Source organism: Phytophthora sojae (assembly GCF_000149755.1).
Source record: "Phytophthora sojae unplaced genomic scaffold PHYSOscaffold_11, whole genome shotgun sequence".
In the NCBI taxonomy this organism is placed as follows: Eukaryota; Oomycota; class Peronosporomycetes; order Peronosporales; family Peronosporaceae; genus Phytophthora; species Phytophthora sojae.
Genome location: NW_009258125.1, coordinates 52,815 through 73,271, shown reverse-complemented (window position 1 = coordinate 73,271; position 20,457 = coordinate 52,815). Strand labels below are relative to the sequence as shown.

The window sequence follows — 20,457 nt, the reverse complement described above, 5'->3', positions numbered from 1 at the left end:
GACGGTCGATCTGGAGATCGGCAATCAAACGAAGTCCGAGAAGGAGGCCATGGTACTCGGCCTCGTTCACAGTGAGGTCCGGTAAATAGCCAGATTCAGCCTTGACAACCTTCCATCCAGGAGCATCCCATACCACAGCGCTGAAAGCTCCACCAACTCGTTTCGGCTTGGCCGATCCGTCAAAGCTGACGACGCAAACGTTTTCTCCGGGCGTAAAAGTCGGCATCGGGATAGCCAATGCTCTCGTCGACTTCTTCTGCGGAGAGATCTCCTCCAACGCTGCATCCATCTCTGCGCGCGGAGTGATACTGGCGGCAACCAAACCTAGTAGCTCATCTTCGCCTTTCGCTAAACGTTCGATCTCTAGCGAATGGGGGGAGAGCAGCGCCGCCCACTGAGCTAGCCGTCCCTTCAAGCCTTTCGCGCGGAAGAGCCATGCGAGAGTCATGTGTCTGGTGAGTACTCGGATGTGTCGACCACTCAGCATGGTGAAGCAGCTATCGAGGATTCTTAGCAGAGCCAGTACTTCCTTCTCCATAATGTCGTACCCGATCTCGTGAGACCGCAGTGTCCTACTCGTAAATTTGACGGGTACGTACACTCCATCACGACACTGAACGAGAGAGGCAGAGATCGCCCACTTGCTTGCGTACACCATCACAACATGATCCAACTCTGGCGCAAAATGGTAGAGCATGGGTGCGTTGATCATCTTGAACTTCAGGGTATCGAAGGCTCGTAGCGCGTGGCCCCATCTCACAGTCGCCTCGTGATTTCCGCTGACGTTTGTGGCTCGACCCTTGATGAAATCAGGATCTCCGAACTCATACAACACTGTGGCATATACTGCGAAATCTTCGATGAAGCGATTGTCGTAGTTGAGACTGCCGAGGAATGACTGGAGAGCCTTAAGCGTTTTGGGAAACTTCAACGCCTCCAGACTTGCCAAATCTTTCGGCTTGGTGAACAGGCCTTCACCGGAGATCTGATGCCCCAGATAGTCGACTTTGCTCATACCCCAACTGCTCTTCTCCGCGCTAATAGACAGATTCCAGCGGTCACAAACCTCTAGGAGCTTCTTGACCTTCTCACACAGTTCGTCCCACGAGCTTGCTCCAACTAAGATGTTGTCGATGTAAGAGCGACGCCCCAGCACCGACGGCAGCTATCGATCTTCAGGAACACCTTCCTCGAAAATGTTGACGAGATCCGCGCGATCTTGACCCGGCGAGATCCGCAGCACGCCATATAACGCATTGTCGATCAGCCGCTGATAGATTTGGGGGGCATTCTTCAGACCAAACGGCATTCGCAGCCACTCGAACAGGCCGAACGGCGTAATGAACGCGGAGATCTCTCGGGCTCGATCGGTCATACTCACCACCCAGAACCCACTCGCCATGTCGAGAGAACAGAACCACAGCAAACTGTCGAGATCTTCGAGGAGGTCGTCAATCAACGGCATGGGGTAGATCATCAGTCGTGTCAGAGCATTGACCAGACGGTAGTCGATACAGAGTCGGACGTCCACGCCGTTCTTCTTGACGACGATAACGATCGGAGACGCTCAAGGAGAAGTGGAGATCCGAATAATCTTCGCCCCCAGTAGCCCCTTGACGAGTTGGAACACCTTTTCACGGAACTGAGGCGGGATCCGGCGACAACGCTGAGCCACCGGTCGTGCACCACCAACGTCGATGTCACAGATCGCCCCCGTCGCCGCAGGGGGTAAAGCATCCCCTTTGCCGATGAGAAGGTGACGCAGACGATCAATCTCCTCTGCTGTGTTCTCAGTTGGATCCCCGACCTTGAGATCTTCCCTTTTAACTTCTGCCGTCAGGGAGATCTCTGGTAACACCGCCATCTCCTTTTCGATGTCTTCCGAAGTGAGATCGGCCCCTTCATGAACATACTTCGCTTCATCCATGTCGGTTGCATCTCCGCCTTGGCTTGGTTCGACCTGGGTCACTGGGAGCATTCCGCTCACCGGCTCCTCTTCTTTCTCGTCGTCGGTCTGCCAGTCATAACTACCCCAGCTACCAGTAGACTCAGCGCTTTCGGACGCACAGCTACAGCTGTCGCTCCAGTCGTGACCGACAACCATTTCCTCGGTGGCCGCGGCGTGTATTTTCGATTGTGGCATGAGGTCAGGGGTATATTCTGGGAACTCCTTGCGGAGCTCGGCCTCAGCCACATTTGCCGGAGTCGACGCCAAGCCTACCGGTGTTTCGCCACTGTTCGTAAAGGATACGCCGCTCTCCTCGCCTGCGTGAGTTTCCGTACGCGGTAGACTGGAGTCATCGCTGTCCATACCAGAGATCACCTGACCGGGATCGGTAGAGATCACGTCCTCCTCGGTTTCGGTCACCCTAGTCGGATCAGTCGAACTTTTCATCAGCTGCATTTGAGGATGTGTGTCGTCCAGTGTGAGTCGCGTGCATTCTTCTGACGTTGCTGCTGCCTCAACGGTCTTCACTTGTGAAGGCCGTGCTAAAATCGCAGTCGGAGTCCGGTAGCTAGGACGCTCGACCAGCGGTCCAGACTCTTCAACTTCCGCTTCGTTCGCATCTCCAGTATCCACAGCTGCTTTGAACGCAAGTGTTTGCCACTCCCGATAGCGGTTTAAATCCTTCCTAGCGAATCCAGGTCGACGCGGGATCTGCCCAACGGGTAACCAGATTGCCAAACACGCCAAACGATCCAGCACCAGGCGGCCCGTGCTGATGCTGGTGATCCGGAGGTATGACTTGTTACTGAATCCACCATTCACCACCGTGATCACCCATTTTCCCCTCTCGTTACCCACAGTTCAAACCGCTTGTTGTGGGACTTGAGTGAGATCTCTGTCCATTGGCCAGGACCGACTTCATGGAATCCCGTTGCGTAGACCGCGTCAGCCTTGCTGCTATACAGTGGCTTACGGTCGGTCATCTGGATGCGAACTTCGTCCGGCAGACAGAGCGTTCCGTCAGCCAGGTCCAACCTCACCCCCGCAGGAACCATAAAATCCATGCCGAGAATGACGTCTTGTCCTGAGAGATCTCCAACCCACACACGGAACTTGTACACCAACTCTCCAGCCAGAGTGAGCTTGACTTCTGCTCGGCCTTCTGTGCGGTACACAGCATCCCCCACACCAACACAATCCATTGTCTGTGTTGTATCAATTTCACAACCCACCTTACGTGCAAAGGTAGAGTCGATTATCGACACTTCGGCTCCAGTATCAAAGAGTAGGACGGCACGGACATTGTTGACCGCACCGGTCGCCTTCGACAGCTTGAACCACTTGGAGGGAGTGTAATACTTCCAGTAACCTCGACGTTCACCCGGCGACAGTCGAAGGGCCATCACACAAGGGCGACGCGAATAGTCATCTTCATCCGAGGTAAGAGATCTGGCTGTATTCACCGCATTACAGGAAGTTGGGTCTTCTAACGCTCGCGCCTTCCTCTGAACATATGCATAAATGCAGAACTTCGATCGCTCGTCACGTACCAGGCTGTTCAGGCCTGGCGAGCGGTCTAGTTTAACGCCTTCTCGACGCTCTCGGGCAGCAGTCCGGCATGGCGAGTCGGGTTGTACCATTGGCGAGCAGCATCGAAGAAGTCGCCGATTTTACACTGACCTGCTTCGTGAACGTCTCCACAGCACTTGCAGACGTAGAAGCACTTGTCGGTAGGATGGCCCATGCGTCCACACTTCTGGCACGTGAGCCTCTTCCAGCAGCCGAGATCCGTATGCTTGCGAGATCCGCAGTGTGAGCATCGAGTGCCGTACTTCGGGCGCCCCAGTTGGTCTTCGCGGTCTTGGCGCGCCCCTGGCTGTTCACCATCTCCTGGTGTAGGCGTCCTAGCTGCCGAAAACACGTGCGCTCTTTCGTCTTCAGATTCGCTATCGGAACTGCTTGATTCGCCCTTGAACTCGTTGAGATCTCCGTGATCTCCGCGGCGTCCGCGACCGGTAGTCACAACCCGCACCGCCCTCGAGGAGGCTGCAGGGGCGGGAGCCTTTTGGCGGTATTTCGAACCTTGGGTCTCAATCTTGCGACGTTGGTGGCGGCGTCGCTTGGCCAACAGGACGCCTTCGAGAGCTTCTGAGTCAGGCAGCCTCAACACTACCAGAGATCCGGCGAGATCGTCATCTTGGACTGTATCGATGTAGTGGTCGACGTGTTCACGTCGTTGTTCCTTGGTGCCATCATGGATCTTCAAGTTTGCACGTATCCCGGCCAGATTCAGCCGGTATAAGTAATCCAGTGGGTCTTCCTGACTCCCGCGCTGCATGTGGTAGTACTTGCGCGCGAGGGAGATCCCTTTACCGCAAAAGTGGATCTGGAACTGTTCACCCAGGTCAGTCCACGACGCGCGAGCAGTGCGGCTCAGCTGGAAATACCAATTGTGCGCAGGGCCTATCATCAAATCGGCAAATGTCAAGCACATCTCGTCTGGCTGCATCTGATCCCGTCGGAAGGCCGTTCTAACCTTGTTGAACCAGGCTCGGGCGGCTTCTTCGTCATGTTCCTTGCCGCTGAAGTCCTTCAGTTCGGACACAGCCGATGCTCGCAACCTAGTCGCCGTGGACACAGCTGCGACACGACCTCCGGTTCCACCACCTCCATCATAGCCGAGGTCATCGGATAGGTCATGGAGATCTCCTTGGTATTCCGGTTGTGTCTGGGATCGGTACCCGATACGTGGCCGAGCGGGAGACGCAGTGACTGGTTGCATCTCAACGTCTTCAGGCTCGTCTCGCTCGTTCGCAAACTGGTACAGTAGGTCTTCAGCCACATCGCCGGGGCGATCGGGCTCTGTTGCAACCTCTTGAGCCTCCTGGATCCTCCCACGTGGTCCTCTCGCTGGGCGAGTCTGCGCAATATTTGACACTTGCGCAGACTTCCCGCGTCCTACATCGTTTGCAGCGATCGCTGGGATCCCTTGCGCACGTCGTTCTCGGCGGGACACACGCGGGGCCGGTGGAGACTTCTTGGTTGAGGTAGTGCTCCTCATGAGAGCGTCACCGTCATCTTCAAACTTGAAGGAGATCCGCGAATCGTCCAACCGAGGAGGTGTGAGGTCTCCGGTCGGCAACGGCGCGGATGAGTCATCTGCACTCGGGACGAGCTTCTGCAACACTGCGTACACCCGTGCGAGCGTAAGGACGGTGGTTTCCAGATCGTACTCGCGTACATCGGTGGAGATCCGCTGTTCATGTACCTTGAAACCAGCATCTTCGAGCACGCAGAACAGCATCGTGACGGCGTGAAGCGGATCTCGGATTGTTAGCGTGCGCGGGTTGCGAACTGGACCCGTGAGAGGCCATGGCATCATCAGCCCCAACTTACGCAGGAGCGGATCTCTCTGGAGCAGGAACGCAAGCTCTTGACGGAAGTAGTTGACTTCGGCTTCACGAAATCGTTTGTCTTCATCGTGAGTGTCGTTGCTGGGGCCATGGACCGCTAGCGCCGAGATCTCCAGTTTCTCCGTTTTCTTCTCGGTTTTCTTCTTCGCATCTTCGACTTCCATGTAGTCCATCGCAGCGTCTAGAGCATCGCTTCGGGCAGCGAGGTCGGGGATGACCCCCTTCAGATGCTCGCGCTCTAGGTTTCGACCTCGCGTTTCAGCGACGCCGGGGTCCCGCTTAGCAGCAGGTCCAATGGAACTCGGTTTTTGGACCGAGTCCCGGACGGCTCCTTTCGGAGTCTTAACGGGGAAGTTCTCTTCGTAAACGAAATCCTTCGGCTCAGGCGTCCCCATTGCCTGTCCGTCGGTGGACCTAGTGTTTTCACGTTTAACTTCCACCGGTCCCAGCGGAGTTCCGTCCTTCACGTCCCCTTTCGGACTAGTAGATCCGGGCGCGCGCACCATTGTGGTGGAGTCCCTCAGATAAAAAAACTAATAAACTCCCGCACGTGTCCTGCCACGCAACTACGGGGGGGGGGGCTACCCCTGCAAGCCAAATACTCAAAGACAACGAGAACTAGTCCCTAGATCTCTAGGCCTCACCTTGTGTACCCTTGTAGCAAGACTCGGATCTTTATCTAGCGTAATTCCTAGAAGACGTGTAATATGATGGGGTGAATATGGGGTTCCTTACACTCGCAGGCAGAGACTTAAGTTAACTCTGTCGCGGATGCACTTGTACAGCGAGGTAACTCTTCCCACTGTACGACAACTTGTTGTACAATATGTACGAGATCTACTGGAGATCTCCTGCCGCAGCTAGTCTGCGGGTCCAAACCAAAGTGCGAGACGCACACCAATACCTTACTAAACCGTTTAGAGTGTCCTACTGTCGAACACTGAGAGCTGATCTCCTGAGTCCAGACAATGCAACACACTACGCTACTAGAAAGGCCAAATCAATCCAGAACCCCGCGTACACTTCGCAAGTAGGTAGGAAACAGTCACAGTACACACGTAGGCGCTAACCGCACAACACAAAGACTAATATGAAGAAGTACCTTGTCTTGTTGTTGGAAATTCTGAACTAAACTGCCTATCTACCGTGCCGGCCAACCAATCAACCAGTATGCTGCACGCCTTTACCTCATGACGTCATGTTGTCTCCGTGTGGTGTCATCGTCCTTGTTACGGGCCTCCCCGTTCTGGATCTCCGTAAATACGCCATCGGGTTTCGTAATCAGTCGCCGGCCTTCTATACGGGACGCCGAGCAAGGGTGTCCCATAATTCAAGTGGCTCACTCTCGGGTCACCTTCGGGTAACCTCCGGGTCCATCGCCTCACAATCCTTCAACCCGCATTACGACAACAGCGCATGGAATACCAGCGTCCACAGAAGATCTGTGGAGCTGCTCCAGCCGCCCGCGCATCGAGAATGGCTCGAAGCGTTCACGGGCGTGCTTAACCCGCTCACGGTAAGCAGCCGGCTTCTTGTTGAAGTTCTCAACAAAAGCGTTCCAACCTTGACAAAGTGCCTGCCACTCAGGCACTTTGTTGCGAGAAGAAGTCTTCTTGCTGGAGAAGTACCGGAGCTCGTGGAAGAGCCCGATGTAATAATCGCGCCTTTGATTCGTTAGCGGATCAAAGTGCTGCTCCTCCGCAACAGCATCATCGTGGATCCCGCTGCATACGTACAGCGGGATTTCGTTTGGAGGCACAGTGTTGCCCACACGGTCTGCGATCTCTGGCGCAGACGGCATCCACGGATCGCGCGCTGCCTGAGAAGCGCGCGGAGAGCTTGAAGGCGCCACCTCACGCGGGGAGCTTAAAGCCCCAGCAGCGGAGAGCGGAGTGTCGCTCTCGCCGCGCGAACGCTTCGAGCTTGAAGCGTCCGAATCGTCTCCTTCACGAGGGCGTCTCGACCCGGCATGCGGGTCGAGACTATCGCTGTCGATAGACTCCTTGCGCTTGCTCCGGAAAGGCAACTACAGGCCTTGGCTCAGCTCCAGGCCGACCGATCGCAGCGAAGAACCCTCGATCGGAGCGAACATTCGGACGCAGAGCGAAGATTCCCGCGCTGCTCCACAAACTATCCCCGCGTCACGCCAAGACACTTGATCTTCACCAAGTGCTGCATCTCCGGAGCCCCGAGAGAGCAGATCCAGCCCGCCGATGGGTACACAAGGTGAGAACAAGTTCAGCCGATCGCGGATCGTTGGGTCTTGGGGGACCCCCTCCGTTAGTCGGTGTCTGGGCGCTGGTGGGAAGCTTGATCAGGCCTTAACCAGATTTTGGCCGATCCCGTTACACCACACGTGAAGCCGAATCCGTCCAAGCAGGCTCCGCTTCGACCTCTTCCAGTCGCCACGGACGTATGGACGTCTGTCAGCATGGACTTCGTCTTCGGGCTGCCCCGAGACACTCAAGGGTGCACTGGTGTGCTTGCCTTCGTCGACCGCTTCAGCAAAATGCTCCATCTTGCTCCTGTCTCCGCTAACATCACGGCGAAACAGACTGCCGCGATCTTCGTCGACATGGTGAATCGCCACCACGGGCTCCCGTCTTCCATCATATCGGATCGCGACCCGTGCTTTACGTCCGCCTTCTGGCGCGAGCTTTTCCATTTGTTGGGGGCGCGGCTAAGCATGTCCACCGCGTCGCACCTGGAGACGGACGGCCAAACTGAGCGAGCCAACCGTGTCGTTGAAGATGTACTACGTAGCTTCGCTACGTTGTTCAAGTCGTGGAGCACCTTCCTGCCCCTGGTCGAATTCGCTCTCAATAACTGTTATGGGCCTACTTTGGCTCACTACTTTAGCTTACACGTGTGCGCGTGTATGTGAGGAAGCGTAGCTTAGTTTAAATTAGAGTTAATTGTACTCGGGCCTCCGAGTATAGATTAATCTAAATAAACGATCCAAATAATGTTTTTGGGTTAAAATGAGAACTGCTATTTTTGTTTTATGTTTCTGACTTCCTCTAAATGTAATATTCTAAGATAGGAATCTGCCAACGGCTGGTTGGCAGAATTCCAATGCTATGCATGTCGCTCATTGGCTAAAAGTGCTGCTCTCAGCCAATAGGAATCCTAAGTCTCTATGGACCACCCGTCGTGGTGGTCGTAAATGTATGTAGCCATTGGTGTACCTTACACCAAGGTCGAGGAAGTGTTCAAACCTCGAACAGACATCGCATCTGTTAGAGTAACAAGTGACTGTAGCCACTTGTGCGTGTAACCCCGTTACACCATCCCCCCGTCAAGGTTAGACGCGCCGAGTCACGGCACGTCAATCAGGAAATTGACCATTCGTCAATTCTTCACGTCGGGAGAAAGAAAACTCGAGCTCATTCCGCAATGAGCTCGCCGCAGAAGAAGACCACCGCCGCAACAGAGGGGAACCTCTCTGTTGCTCAGTACCATGAGCTCCAGCAGGCAAAGCGCGATGCGCTCGCTGCAAAGGCCGCGTCGGGGACAACCCAGTCGGAGATTGTCCTCGAAGGTTCCGCTGTAGTCAACGACGCCGTTGACTACGAAGACGACGACGTGGAGCTGAGCCAAGGCCTGTAGTTGCCTTTCCGGAGCAAGCGCAAGGAGTCTATCGACAGCGATAGTCTCGACCCGCATGCCGGGTCGAGACGCCCTCGTGAAGGAGACGATTCGGACGCTTCAAGCTCGAAGCGTTCGCGCGGCGAGAGCGACACTCCGCTCTCCGCTGCTGGGGCTTTAAGCTCCCCGCGTGAGGTGGCGCCTTCAAGCTCTCCGCGCGCTTCTCAGGCAGCGCGCGATCCGTGGATGCCGTCTGCGCCAGAGATCGCAGACCGTGTGGGCAACACTGTGCCTCCAAACGAAATCCCGCTGTACGTATGCAGCGGGATCCACGATGATGCTGTTGCGGAGGAGCAGCACTTTGATCCGCTAACGAATCAAAGGCGCGATTATTACATCGGGCTCTTCCACGAGCTCCGGTACTTCTCCAGCAAGAAGACTTCTTCTCGCAACAAAGTGCCTGAGTGGCAGGCACTTTGTCAAGGTTGGAACGCTTTTGTTGAGAACTTCAACAAGAAGCCGGCTGCTTACCGTGAGCGGGTTAAGCACGCCCGTGAACACTTCGAGCCATTCTCGATGCGCGGGCGGCTGGAGCAGCTCCACAGATCTTCTGTGGACGCTGGTATTCCATGCGCTGTGCCCGAAGGCCAACAGTGCACGTTGTGTCTTCCGGGTGCGGCGCGCTTGAGTGACCGCGACCTAAACGGGTACACGACGACTCGTGTACCTGCGAGTCTCAAGGATCTCCGTGCCAAGTTCTTCGCACGTGAGGAACGCGACCATCGTGGGACCTCGGGCGCTGTAGGTGACCACAGCGCTCGCACTACCTTCGCGTCGGCAGTGCGTGGTGAGCTTCGTACGCCTTCACCATTTCCGGAACGTCCTGCAGCAGGACGTCCCGTGGCTTCCATGTATCTTGGTGGGGCAGAAACCCTCTCCAATGAATACGATAACGAACCGGCTGCCGGTTCGGTTTCGGGATACTATGGTTCACAATACGCTCAACAATCCAGCGTGTTGAGCCGCGGGCGTCGCGGATCGGAGGCGGCGGTGGTGGGAACACGCCCCGGGTATGGTCAACCTGGGGTTGACCTTGGCCCGACGCTCGAGGAGCGGGTCGCTGCTGTGGAACAGCATCAGAGCCGGGAGTTCGCCGCTCTGAAGCAGGAGGTGGCGATCCTGAGGGCTCAAGTCGCTCAGGCCACGCAGACCGCGTCGGACATCTCTGTCGACGTGGGAGGTCGCGTCGCACGCTTGGCCCAGCGCGTTCACGCGTTGGAGCAGAGGTTCGCTCCCGCTGGGGCTTCCGCTTCGGGCCAGCCGAGCTAGGTAGCTCGTGCTGCAGGTATGGCTTCAGCCTTCCGACGTAAAAGGTCGGATGGAGGCGCATGCTAGATGGAATATCTAGCGTGTAGGCGTTGCCATGCCGTGCCAACACCGTGAACGGCCCGATGAAGCGCGGAGCGAGCTTGCTCGCCCCGAAGTCGGAAACTGCATGTTTAGGCACGTTTTGAGTAGCTAACAAGACTAATGAACCCTTCTCGAATTCATTAGTGTTGCCCCTGCCAACATTGTCTGCGTTCAGCTTCTGTCGGTCGACAGAAGCTGCAATAGCGTCTTGGACAAACCGAATGACGGCTTGTCTGCGCTGCACGAAGTTGATTGCGTCCGAGCTGAACTCGTTCAGCTCGTTTCTAGCAGTAGACCCGGCCTCTGCGTTCGTCTTCGCGGTGTCTGTACCCTGCACAGACTCGTTCTTTTTCTTCTTTTTCTTCTTCTTCTTGGTCTTGTCGGCGTATGTGCCCTGCACAGACGCGTGCTTCTTCTTCTTCTTGCGCGTAGTCGCGGCTGACACTGTGCAAGTGTCAGCGGCATTCTGCGGCTGCTGCGTTGCAGTCGTAGATCCTCCCCCACTTAAGGAAGGAGCCGCCATCCCGAGTAGACTCGGGAGGCGTGGGTGCCTGATGGTATTCACGTAGAACGGTGTATGCCCGGTCGAGGCATGCACCGAGTTGTTGATGGCGAGCTCCGCCATCGGCAGACACTCGCTCCAGTGTTGGAACGAGTGAGCGTAGCTCTTAAGCACGTCTACGAGCACGCGGTTCACGCGCTCGGTCTGCCCGTCCGTCTGCGGATGGTCCGCAGTCGACATCGAAAGTTGACTCCCAAGAAGTGTAAACACTTCTTGCCAAAGGTGTGCAGTGAAGCGCGGGTCTCGATCCGACACAATGTCGATCGGCATGCCATGGTGTTTGAACACCATGTCAACGAACAGACGCGCCGTCTGTTTCGCAGTCACTTCAGCGGGTACCACAGCAAGATGTACCATCTTGCTGAAGCGGTCAACAAAGACCACAATGCCCGTGTTCCCCTGGCTGTCCGGGGGAAGACCGAACACGAAGTCCAAAGACATGGACTGCCAACACTCCCGTGGAGTTGGTAGTGGCTGCAAGGGAGCCTGCGCGAAAGGCGCAGACTTCACACGTTGACAAACCTCGCAAGCACGGACGTACTTGCGCACCCATTTGTACTGGTGGGCCCAGTAGAAGTCTCGCGTGAGAAGAAGGTATGTCTTCTCACGGCCCGGATGCCCCGCAGTCGGTGCATCGTGATACTCGTACATGATCCTGAGTCGCAGGTCATGGTCATTGGGCACGACAACGCGGTCCGCGTTGTCGTCGACTGCATTGTAGAGTAATAACCCGTCGTGCACCCGATAACGGTGTGCACGAGCACGAAGATGCTTCGGCAACTTCTGACGAGCTTTGTCAGAAGGCGCTGAGCCGTAGGCAAGCAAGAGCTTCGCGTCCACGTCGTGCGCGTACGCGACCTTCACGTCGTCCAACAGTGACGACGTTGGGGTGCTCGATCGCATGGCGTCAATGGCATTGACGTCGGCATCAGTCGTGGCGTAGTCAGGTCGACGCGAGAGCGCGTCGGCCACCACATTGAGTCTTCCGGGTTTGTACTCAACCCGGAAGTTATACTCTGCGAAGAAGGAGAGCCATCTCGCCATCCGTTGCGAGATGTGCGGCGACTTCACAGCCGTCCGCAACGACGCGTGGTCCATATAGACCACGAACGGTTTGCTTCCGAGTAGATACACTCGGAACTTCTCGAGTGCGTACTTCATGGCAAGGAGCTCCTTGTCATGTACCGGGTGGTTGCGCTCAGCTGGCTTCAGCTGACGCGATTGGTAGTAGACGACACGATCACGACCCTCGTGATCGTGCTGCATCAACGCACATCCGATTGCGAAGTCGGATGCGTCGCACACAACGTGGAACGGGCGATCTTGGTCGGCCACCGCCAAGATCGGCGCCTCCGTCAAGCCCTGTTTGACTGCATCGAAGGCCTGCTGACACTCAGCAGTCCAAACCCACTCGGCGTCCTTCTTCAGGAGCTGTGACAGCGGGCGTATCATACTTGCACAAGTACGTGGCCAAGCCAAGGAACTGCCACAGTTCCTTGACGTTCGACGGTGTCGGCCACTCATTGATCACTCTGACCTTCTCAGGGTCAGGGCGGACACCGTTTTTCCCAACGAGACACCCGAGCACGGGTATCTCGCTCGCCCCGAAGATGCAAGCAGCTTTCGGAGGTGCACCTTGTGCTTCTCAACATCGCTCATCCCGTCCGCAGCCCGGCTGTGGACGAACACATCGTCGAAGTAGCTCGGTGCGAAGTCGCGCACCGAGCGCAACAAGTGCGTCACGCACCTGTTGAAGGTCGCAGGGGTGTTCTTCAGACCCTGCGGCATCACTAGCCACTCCCAGAGCATGCCGCTCGGCGTGCTCACTGCCGTGAGAGGGATATCGCTCTCACGCATGAGGATCTGATAGAACCCATCGCGCAGATCAAGAGCACTGTAGATAGTGCTCCTGGCCATCGAATCGATGATGACATCTTTTCGAGGTATCGGTGTCTGCACCGGTATCGTCGCATCGTTCAGCTTGTTGTACGCATGAACGATGCGCCAGCCGCCCTATGGCTTCTTGATACAGAACGTCGGAGCACTGTGCGGGGATTTCGATTCCCGCACTTGTCCAGCTTTGCGACGACTCTCAAAGAAGTCGTCGATCGCCTTGACCTGCTCTCGCGGCAGTGGCCACTGCCGCGTGACACAGTACTTCGTCCCCGGCACGAGATCAATCTCGTGCTGGATGCCCTTGTCCTGCGGAAGCTCCGCAGGGATCTCTTCCGGAAGCACGTCCGCGTACTCCCGTAAGATCTCGTAGTAGGGACACGTTGAAAACGAGTCCCAGCTCTGCTCGTCAAAGCGCTCCTTCTTCGTCTTCGCACTGAGAGTGTCCTCGCTCTCAGTGGTGCTGTCCATGAAGAACTGCCTCAGTTCTTCATTCTCGCTCTTCGTTCTCTCGGCGTCCGAGAGAATGCAAATTTGCTCGATGCGTCCATCGTGCAAGTCACGCGCGAAGCGCTTCCAGCTCATGACTGGAAGCGAAGTCAACTCCGACGCTTGCGTCGGAGGGTTAGCGAGAGTCATCTCCCTGACCGGAATCCGGCACGGGTACGCGTCAACGTCTCGACGCCTGGCTTCTCAACCTTCGTCTGCCTGGCAGACATTTCTTGTAGCGTCTCGGCCCCGGGCCGAGACTTGCGCAGCGACCTTCGCATGCGCCGTCTTCTTGTTTTGCGGAACCCGGCTCCGCTTGGTTCTTGACCTCGTCCAGGCCCAGCCGTGGACGGGTGTTCTTATGTAGTACCGCCGGCAAATACAGTCCGCGGGCAAGCGACTTCAAGCCCGGCTTGGTCGCCCGGCGCTTCGTCGTGCAGCCCGGCTGCACGACAGCATGCGAGTTTTTCCGGTGCGGGACGTTTGCAACCGTTCGCACCGCCTGCAGTGTCGGCTCCCGGAGCCGACACGCCATCTTCACCTCGACGCCTGTTATTGGCGGAGCCCTCCATTATGGAGGGTGCGTCGGCTCCCCGAGCCGACGAATCAAATTCGTCCAAGCTATCGACTCCCGGAGTCGATGCGACTTCAATACCTCGACGCCAAACATGACATGGCGAACGCGACCTTCGACAACGGGTCGACGATGCGTCGAGCCGCAATGGCAGTGTCGAGTTCGACAAGCCAACGGAGGACAGGCTCGCCCTCTCTTCCAGCGTAACTGCTCACATTGAGCTTCAGCGATTGCGCGCGTGGTGTCGTCCCGGACGACACCGCGGTAGTAGCAGCAACATCGCGTTGCTCCTTCAGGATGAAACCCAGAGCAACACCGTGTTGCTCCGTCGGCGTTAGCGTACGCAGCATCGTAGCTACAGCCGCCTCACCAATGACTGTTGACAGCTTCCCACTCTGGGTCCGACAGGTGGGGACAGTCAGCGCGTGCAACGTGAGTTGCAGGCGTAGTGGAGCTTTCCATGGGCACCTCTGTATCCATGGGAAGGTTCTCAGCTCCGCGTTCGTGCGATGACGTACGAACTCAGATAGTCGGTCGTTGGACGGACTACAAAGTGCTACCAGGTGTAGTGGGCCTACTTTGGCTCACTACTTTAGCTTACACGTGTGCGCGTGTATGTGAGGAAGCGTAGCTTAGTTTAAATTAGAGTTAATTATACTCGGGCCTCCGAGTATAGATTAATCTAAATAAACGATCCAAATAATGCTTTTGGGTTAAAATGAGAACTGCTATTTTTGTTTTATGTTTCTGACTTCCTCTAAATGTAATATTCTAAACTAGGAATCTGCCAACGGCTGGTTGGCAGAATTCCAATGCTATGCATGTCACTCATTGGCTAAAAGATGCTGCATTCAGCCAATAGGAATCCTAAGTCTCTATGGACCACCCGTCGTGGTGGTCGTAAATGTATGTAGCCATTGGTGTACCTTACACCAAGGTCGTGGAAGTGTTCAAACCTCGAACAGACATCGCATCTGTTAGAGTAACAAGTGACTGTAGCCACTTGTGCGTGTAACCCCGTTACAGTAACCCTGATCCTTCACTCACGCTTCAAACTTCAGCCATTTCGGAGAAGTGCGTTCAGACAAGTGAACGTTACGCTCAACGAACTCAAGGCTTTCAACCCCACAGCCAACTCAACTGGTGATCGATCCAGGCTCCCCGAAGATAAACGACACCGATAGGGATTCACAAGGCGCCACGCTACCCTAGCCGCATTTATTCCCAGAGCCTGCGTTCAAGGAAATCTGCGTTCAGGGTTTACCTTCCCAAAAAGGTTTGCTCGTCTACCCTTTCTGGACTATCGCTATACACCTGGGCGTAAAAGGTTTCACCGACCTCGTCACACTGACCTTGTCATCCTGAACGTGAACTCGATGAGAGCAAGCGGCTCTCTCCGGGCTTTGGTAGATTATGGCGCGTCGAACAACTTTGTTCGACTGCGAAGTCTACCAAGGCTTGACTTCGAGGAGATAGTTACATCTCGAAGTATGTTGGAAGTTCGATCGGCAACGGGTGCCATCGTTAAAACCGAGAAGCGCATGGTACGCGTGCGCTTCACGTATGAAGATCAAGAGTTTGTCGAGACCTTTATCGTCCTGGATCTGAACGGTAAGTTTGACATTGTATTGGGCATGCCGTGGCTTGCACGGCATCATCCGGTCATCGATTGGGAGAAGCGCACTCTCGTGCGCTTCGGTCGCGACAGCGGAACAGTGAGCGGTGGCCCTGTTGCCGCTACGCACGCACCGACAGGTGCGCGCGACTCCCCACTCGCGACAGCGCCTAATGCCGCTGTCCCGGAGCGCTCTGGGCGCGTGCGAGCACGCGCGCAAGAGCAGCTAGCGTCAGCGTCGCCGCCGACGGCTAATGAAGAAAATGTGTTGACCTCGGATGTCGACACTCGCTTTTCAGCGAATCGGGAAGAGTCTCCGACCTCAAGGGGCGCGGATGACGCAGGCGAGTCGCACGTCTCAGCCGTGGAGGCTGACGCGAATCTGATTGGATCCGTTTTGGCCAATAATAAGAACCCAAGGTGACGAGACGCCGTCGACTCCGGGAGTCGATGGCTTGGGTGAATTTGATTCGCGGGAGCCGACGCTGCAGGCGGTGCGGACGGTTGCAAACGTCCCGCACCGGAAAAACTTGCATGCTGTCGTGCAGCCGGGCTGCACGACGAAGCGCCGGGCGGTCAAGCCGGGCTTGAAGTCGCTTGCCCGCGGAATGTATTCGCCGGCGGTACTACAGAAGAACACCCGTCCACGGCTGGGCCTGGACGAGGTCAAGAACCAAGCGGAGCCGGGCTCCGCAGAACAAGAAGACGGTGCATGCGAAGGTCGCTGCGCAAGTCTCGGCCCGGGGCCGAGACGCTACAAGAAATGTCTGCCGGGCAGACGAAGGTTGAGAAGCCAGGCGTCGAGACGTTGAACGTCTTGACGCGTACCCGTGCCGGATTCCGGTACAGGGAGATGACTCTCGCTAACCCTCCGACGCAAGCGTCAGAGTTGACTTCGCTTCCAGTCATGAGCTGGAAGCGCTTCGCGCGTGACTTGCACGATGGACGCATCGAGCAAATTTGCATTCTCTCGGACGCCGAGAGAACGAAGAGCAAGAATGAAGAACTGAGGCAGTTCTTCATGGACAGCACCACTGAGAGTGAGGACACTCTCAGTGCGAAGACGAAGAAGGAGCGCATTGAGGAGCAGAGCTGGGACTCGCTGAAGTCGAGTCCCTTCTACGAGATCTTACGGGAGTACGCGGACGTGCTTCCGGAAGAGATCCCTGCGGAGCTTCCGCAGGACAAGGGCATCCAGCACGAGATTGATCGGGCACGAAGTACTGTGTCACGCGGCAGTGGCCACTGCCGCGAGAGCAGGTCAAGGCGATCGACGACTTCTTTGAGAGTCGTCGCAAAGCTGGACAAGTGCGGGAATCGAAATTCCCGCACAGTGCTCCGACGTTCTGTATCAAGAAGCCATAGGGCGGCTGGCGCATCGTTCATGCGTACAACAAGCTGAACGATGCGACGATACCGGTGCAGACACCGATACCTCGAAAAGATGTCATCATCGATTCGATGGCCAGGAGCACTATCTACAGTGCTCTTGATCTGCGCGATGGGTTCTATCAGATCCTCATGCGTGAGAGCGATATCCCTCTCACGGCAGTGAGCACGCCGAGCGGCATGCTCTGGGAGTGGCTAGTGATGCCGCAGGGTCTGAAGAACACCCCTGCGACCTTCAACAGGTGCGTGACGCACTTGTTGCGCTCGGTGCGCGACTTCGCACCGAGCTACTTCGACGATGTGTTCGTCCACAGCCGGGCTGCGGACGGGATGAGCGATGTTGAGAAGCACAAGGTGCACCTCCGAAAGCTGCTTGCATCTTCGGGGCGAGCGAGATACCCGTGCTCGGGTGTCTCGTTGGGAAAAACGGTGTCCGCCCTGACCCTGAGAAGGTCAGAGTGATCAATGAGTGGCCGACACCGTCGAACGTCAAGGAACTGTGGCAGTTCCTTGGCTTGGCCACGTACTTGTGCAAGTATGATACGCCCGCTGTCACAGCTCCTGAAGAAGGACGCCGAGTGGGTTTGGACTGCTGAGTGTCAGCAGGCCTTCGATGCAGTCAAACAGGGCTTGACGGAGGCGCCGATCTTGGCGGTGGCCGACCAAGATCGCCCGTTCCACGTTGTGTGCGACGCATCCGACTTCGCAATCGGATGTGCGTTGATGCAGCACGATCACGAGGGTCGTGATCGTGTCGTCTACTACCAATCGCGTCAGCTGAAGCCAGCTGAACGCAACCACCCGGTACATGACAAGGAGCTCCTTGCCATGAAGTACGCACTCGAGAAGTTCCGAGTGTATCTACTCGGAAGCAAACCGTTCGTGGTCTATATGGACCACGCGTCGTTGCGGACGGCTGTGAAGTCGCCGCACATCTCGCAACGGATGGCGAGATGGCTCTCCTTCTTCGCAGAGTATAACTTCCGGGTTGAGTACAAACCCGGAAGACTCAATGTGGTGGCCGACGCGCTCTCGCGTCGACCTGACTACGCCACGACTGATGCCGACGTCAATGCCATTGACGCCATGCGATCGAGCACCCCAACGTCGTCACTGTTGGACGACGTGAAGGTCGCGTACGCGCACGACGTGGACGCGAAGCTCTTGCTTGCCTACGGCTCAGCGCCTTCTGACAAAGCTCGTCAGAAGTTGCCGAAGCATCTTCGTGCTCGTGCACACCGTTATCGGGTGCACGACGGGTTATTACTCTACAATGCAGTCGACGACAACGCGGACCGCGTTGTCGTGCCCAATGACCATGACCTGCGACTCAGGATCATGTACGAGTATCACGATGCACCGACTGCGGGGCATCCGGGCCGTGAGAAGACATACCTTCTTCTCACGCGAGACTTCTACTGGGCCCACCAGTACAAATGGGTGCGCAAGTACGTCCGTGCTTGCGAGGTTTGTCAACGTGTGAAGTCTGCGCCTTTCGCGCAGGCTCCCTTGCAGCCACTACCAACTCCACGGGAGTGTTGGCAGTCCATGTCTTTGGACTTCGTGTTCGGTCTTCCCCCGGACAGCCAGGGGAACACGGGCATTGTGGTCTTTGTTGACCGCTTCAGCAAGATGCGGGTCGAGCTAATGGTCCAGCTCGGCCGGAACGATCGAGGCGGTCTGGGAGGCCGCCGCAGACTGCGAATACTTCAGAGCGCCGAACGCAGCGCTCTGGAACTACTCCACGACCGGGACTTGGTCGTGGGGAGACGCGAGATCAAGGTCAACACCAAGTTGACCACACACGGGGCGTGTTTCCACCACCACCGCCGCCAATTCGTGACGCACACGGCTCAACTCGATGGATAGTTGAGCGGGTTGTTGGTCACAGTATCCCGAGAACGAACAGGCAACCGGTTCGTTTTCGTATCCGTAGGAGAGGATTCCATCCCAACCAAGATACATGGGAGCCGCGGAACGTCTTGCTCGAAGACGTCCCGGACATGGTGAGGGCGTACGAAGCCCACCATGCGCTACACGCTGGAAAGTAATACGAGCGCTGTTGTTAACAACAGCGCCCGAAGGCACTTCAAGGGCAGGCTGTGGGTCCTGCCCCCGTGGCAGCGACGCGCTTCGCACGTTGCCGCGCATTATACCCAGCAGCAGAGATGTCCTCCGCTGCTGCGCCAGGGGTCTTCAACTTCGACGTGCTCGTTACGGAACGAGCACGCTCTCTTCAAACGTCACGCATTGACCAAACGGTCAATGGTGGTTAGACGTGCCGAGACCGGCACGTCTAACCTTGAGGGGGGGGGATGGTGTAACAGGGTTACACGCACAAGTGACTACAGTCACTTGTATCTCTGACAGACACGGCGTCTGTTCGAGGTTTGAACACTTCCTCGACCTTGGTGTAAGGTACACCAATGGCTACATACATTTACGACCACCACGACGGGTGGTCCATAGAGACTTAGGATTCCTATTGGCTGAATGCAGCATCTTTTAGCCAATGAGTGACATGCATAGCATTGGAATTCTGCCAACCAGCCGTTGGCAGATTCCTAGTTTAGAATATTACATTTAGAGGAAGTCAGAAACATAAAACAAAAATAGCAGTTCTCATCTTTTACCAAAACACACTACTTGGACTCTTTATCTTGTTTAAAGTATACTCGTGGATCTCGAGTATACTTAACTCAAGTAAAAGAAACCTACGCTTCCTCATACACGTGCGCATACGTGTAAGCCGTAGTAGTGAGCCAAGGTAGGCCCACTACAGTTACTACCACGAGTAGAACCACACCACTTTAGGATAACCAATACAATGGAATATACAAACACACAGCCGCCACTTATTCTTAGACCCTTGGGCGGTGGGTCGTACACCAGTCAACTAATCTGCGATCAAGGTACTGGTCAACCTTGAACGCACTTTCACACGCGCACCACCCTCAGATGAGGGAAATATACAGACCAAATACAATCCGATCCTAAACGCAGTCAGTCAAACTATTCTCGGGGGCGACTGCTACCAAACCACCCGAGATATCAATCGTTAACATGAAATGGGACACACCCTTACCTCAACGCAATGGGCCCAACTGGGAAATGGAATACGTGGATCACTTCAACAGCCGGAGCAGACTGATCCCCACGTAACTGGACTTGAATGTGTGTGGGGAGCTCCGCACTGCCCTTGTCCTTAAAGACAGCGGACCCGATTCCTCGGCGACTTGCGCAGTAGGGGGTAAAACGAACTCTCTGATTGTTATCTGCTAGACTATCGCTAGGCTTTGTGTAAAGGTATCTCTCTCGTAGCGCTCTTCTATTTTCTTCTGTGTTCTTCGCCACGCGTCTGGCGAATATCTTGACTTGAGTATACTGGAACTGTTGACGTAGACACTTCCCATTGGATTCTTGCCCAGCTTCAATGTGCCCGTGTCTTTGTGCATGACTGGCTCTTGAGAAACATTGGCCGCATGTGGCCAAGGTTCCCTTGAACCCGCATTCCTTGAAACCGGGTTTCAGAGTCAGCAGGCCTGAACGCAGTGCGTCCAAGGTCTGCAGCCAAAG

At 55.9% G+C, this 20,457-nt stretch overlaps 2 protein-coding genes across 2 annotated transcripts; one reads left to right on the top strand and one right to left on the bottom strand.

Moving 5' to 3' along the window:
- Window positions 1-6,742: 6,742 nt before the first annotated feature.
- Window positions 6,743-7,539, bottom strand: PHYSODRAFT_339719 (hypothetical protein; the record flags this gene model as incomplete). The annotated part of the gene is made up of 2 exons (XM_009537700.1): window positions 6,743-7,373; window positions 7,493-7,539. 2 exons carry the CDS (start codon window positions 7,537-7,539, stop codon window positions 6,743-6,745), a joined length of 678 nt encoding a protein of 225 aa, XP_009535995.1.
- Window positions 7,540-8,757: 1,218 nt separating this feature from the next.
- PHYSODRAFT_339717 (hypothetical protein) lies at window positions 8,758-10,278 on the top strand (the record flags this gene model as incomplete). Its single annotated transcript, XM_009537699.1, has 2 exons — window positions 8,758-8,946; window positions 8,989-10,278. 2 exons carry the CDS (start codon window positions 8,758-8,760, stop codon window positions 10,276-10,278), a joined length of 1,479 nt encoding a protein of 492 aa, XP_009535994.1.
- Window positions 10,279-20,457: the final 10,179 nt, after the last annotated feature.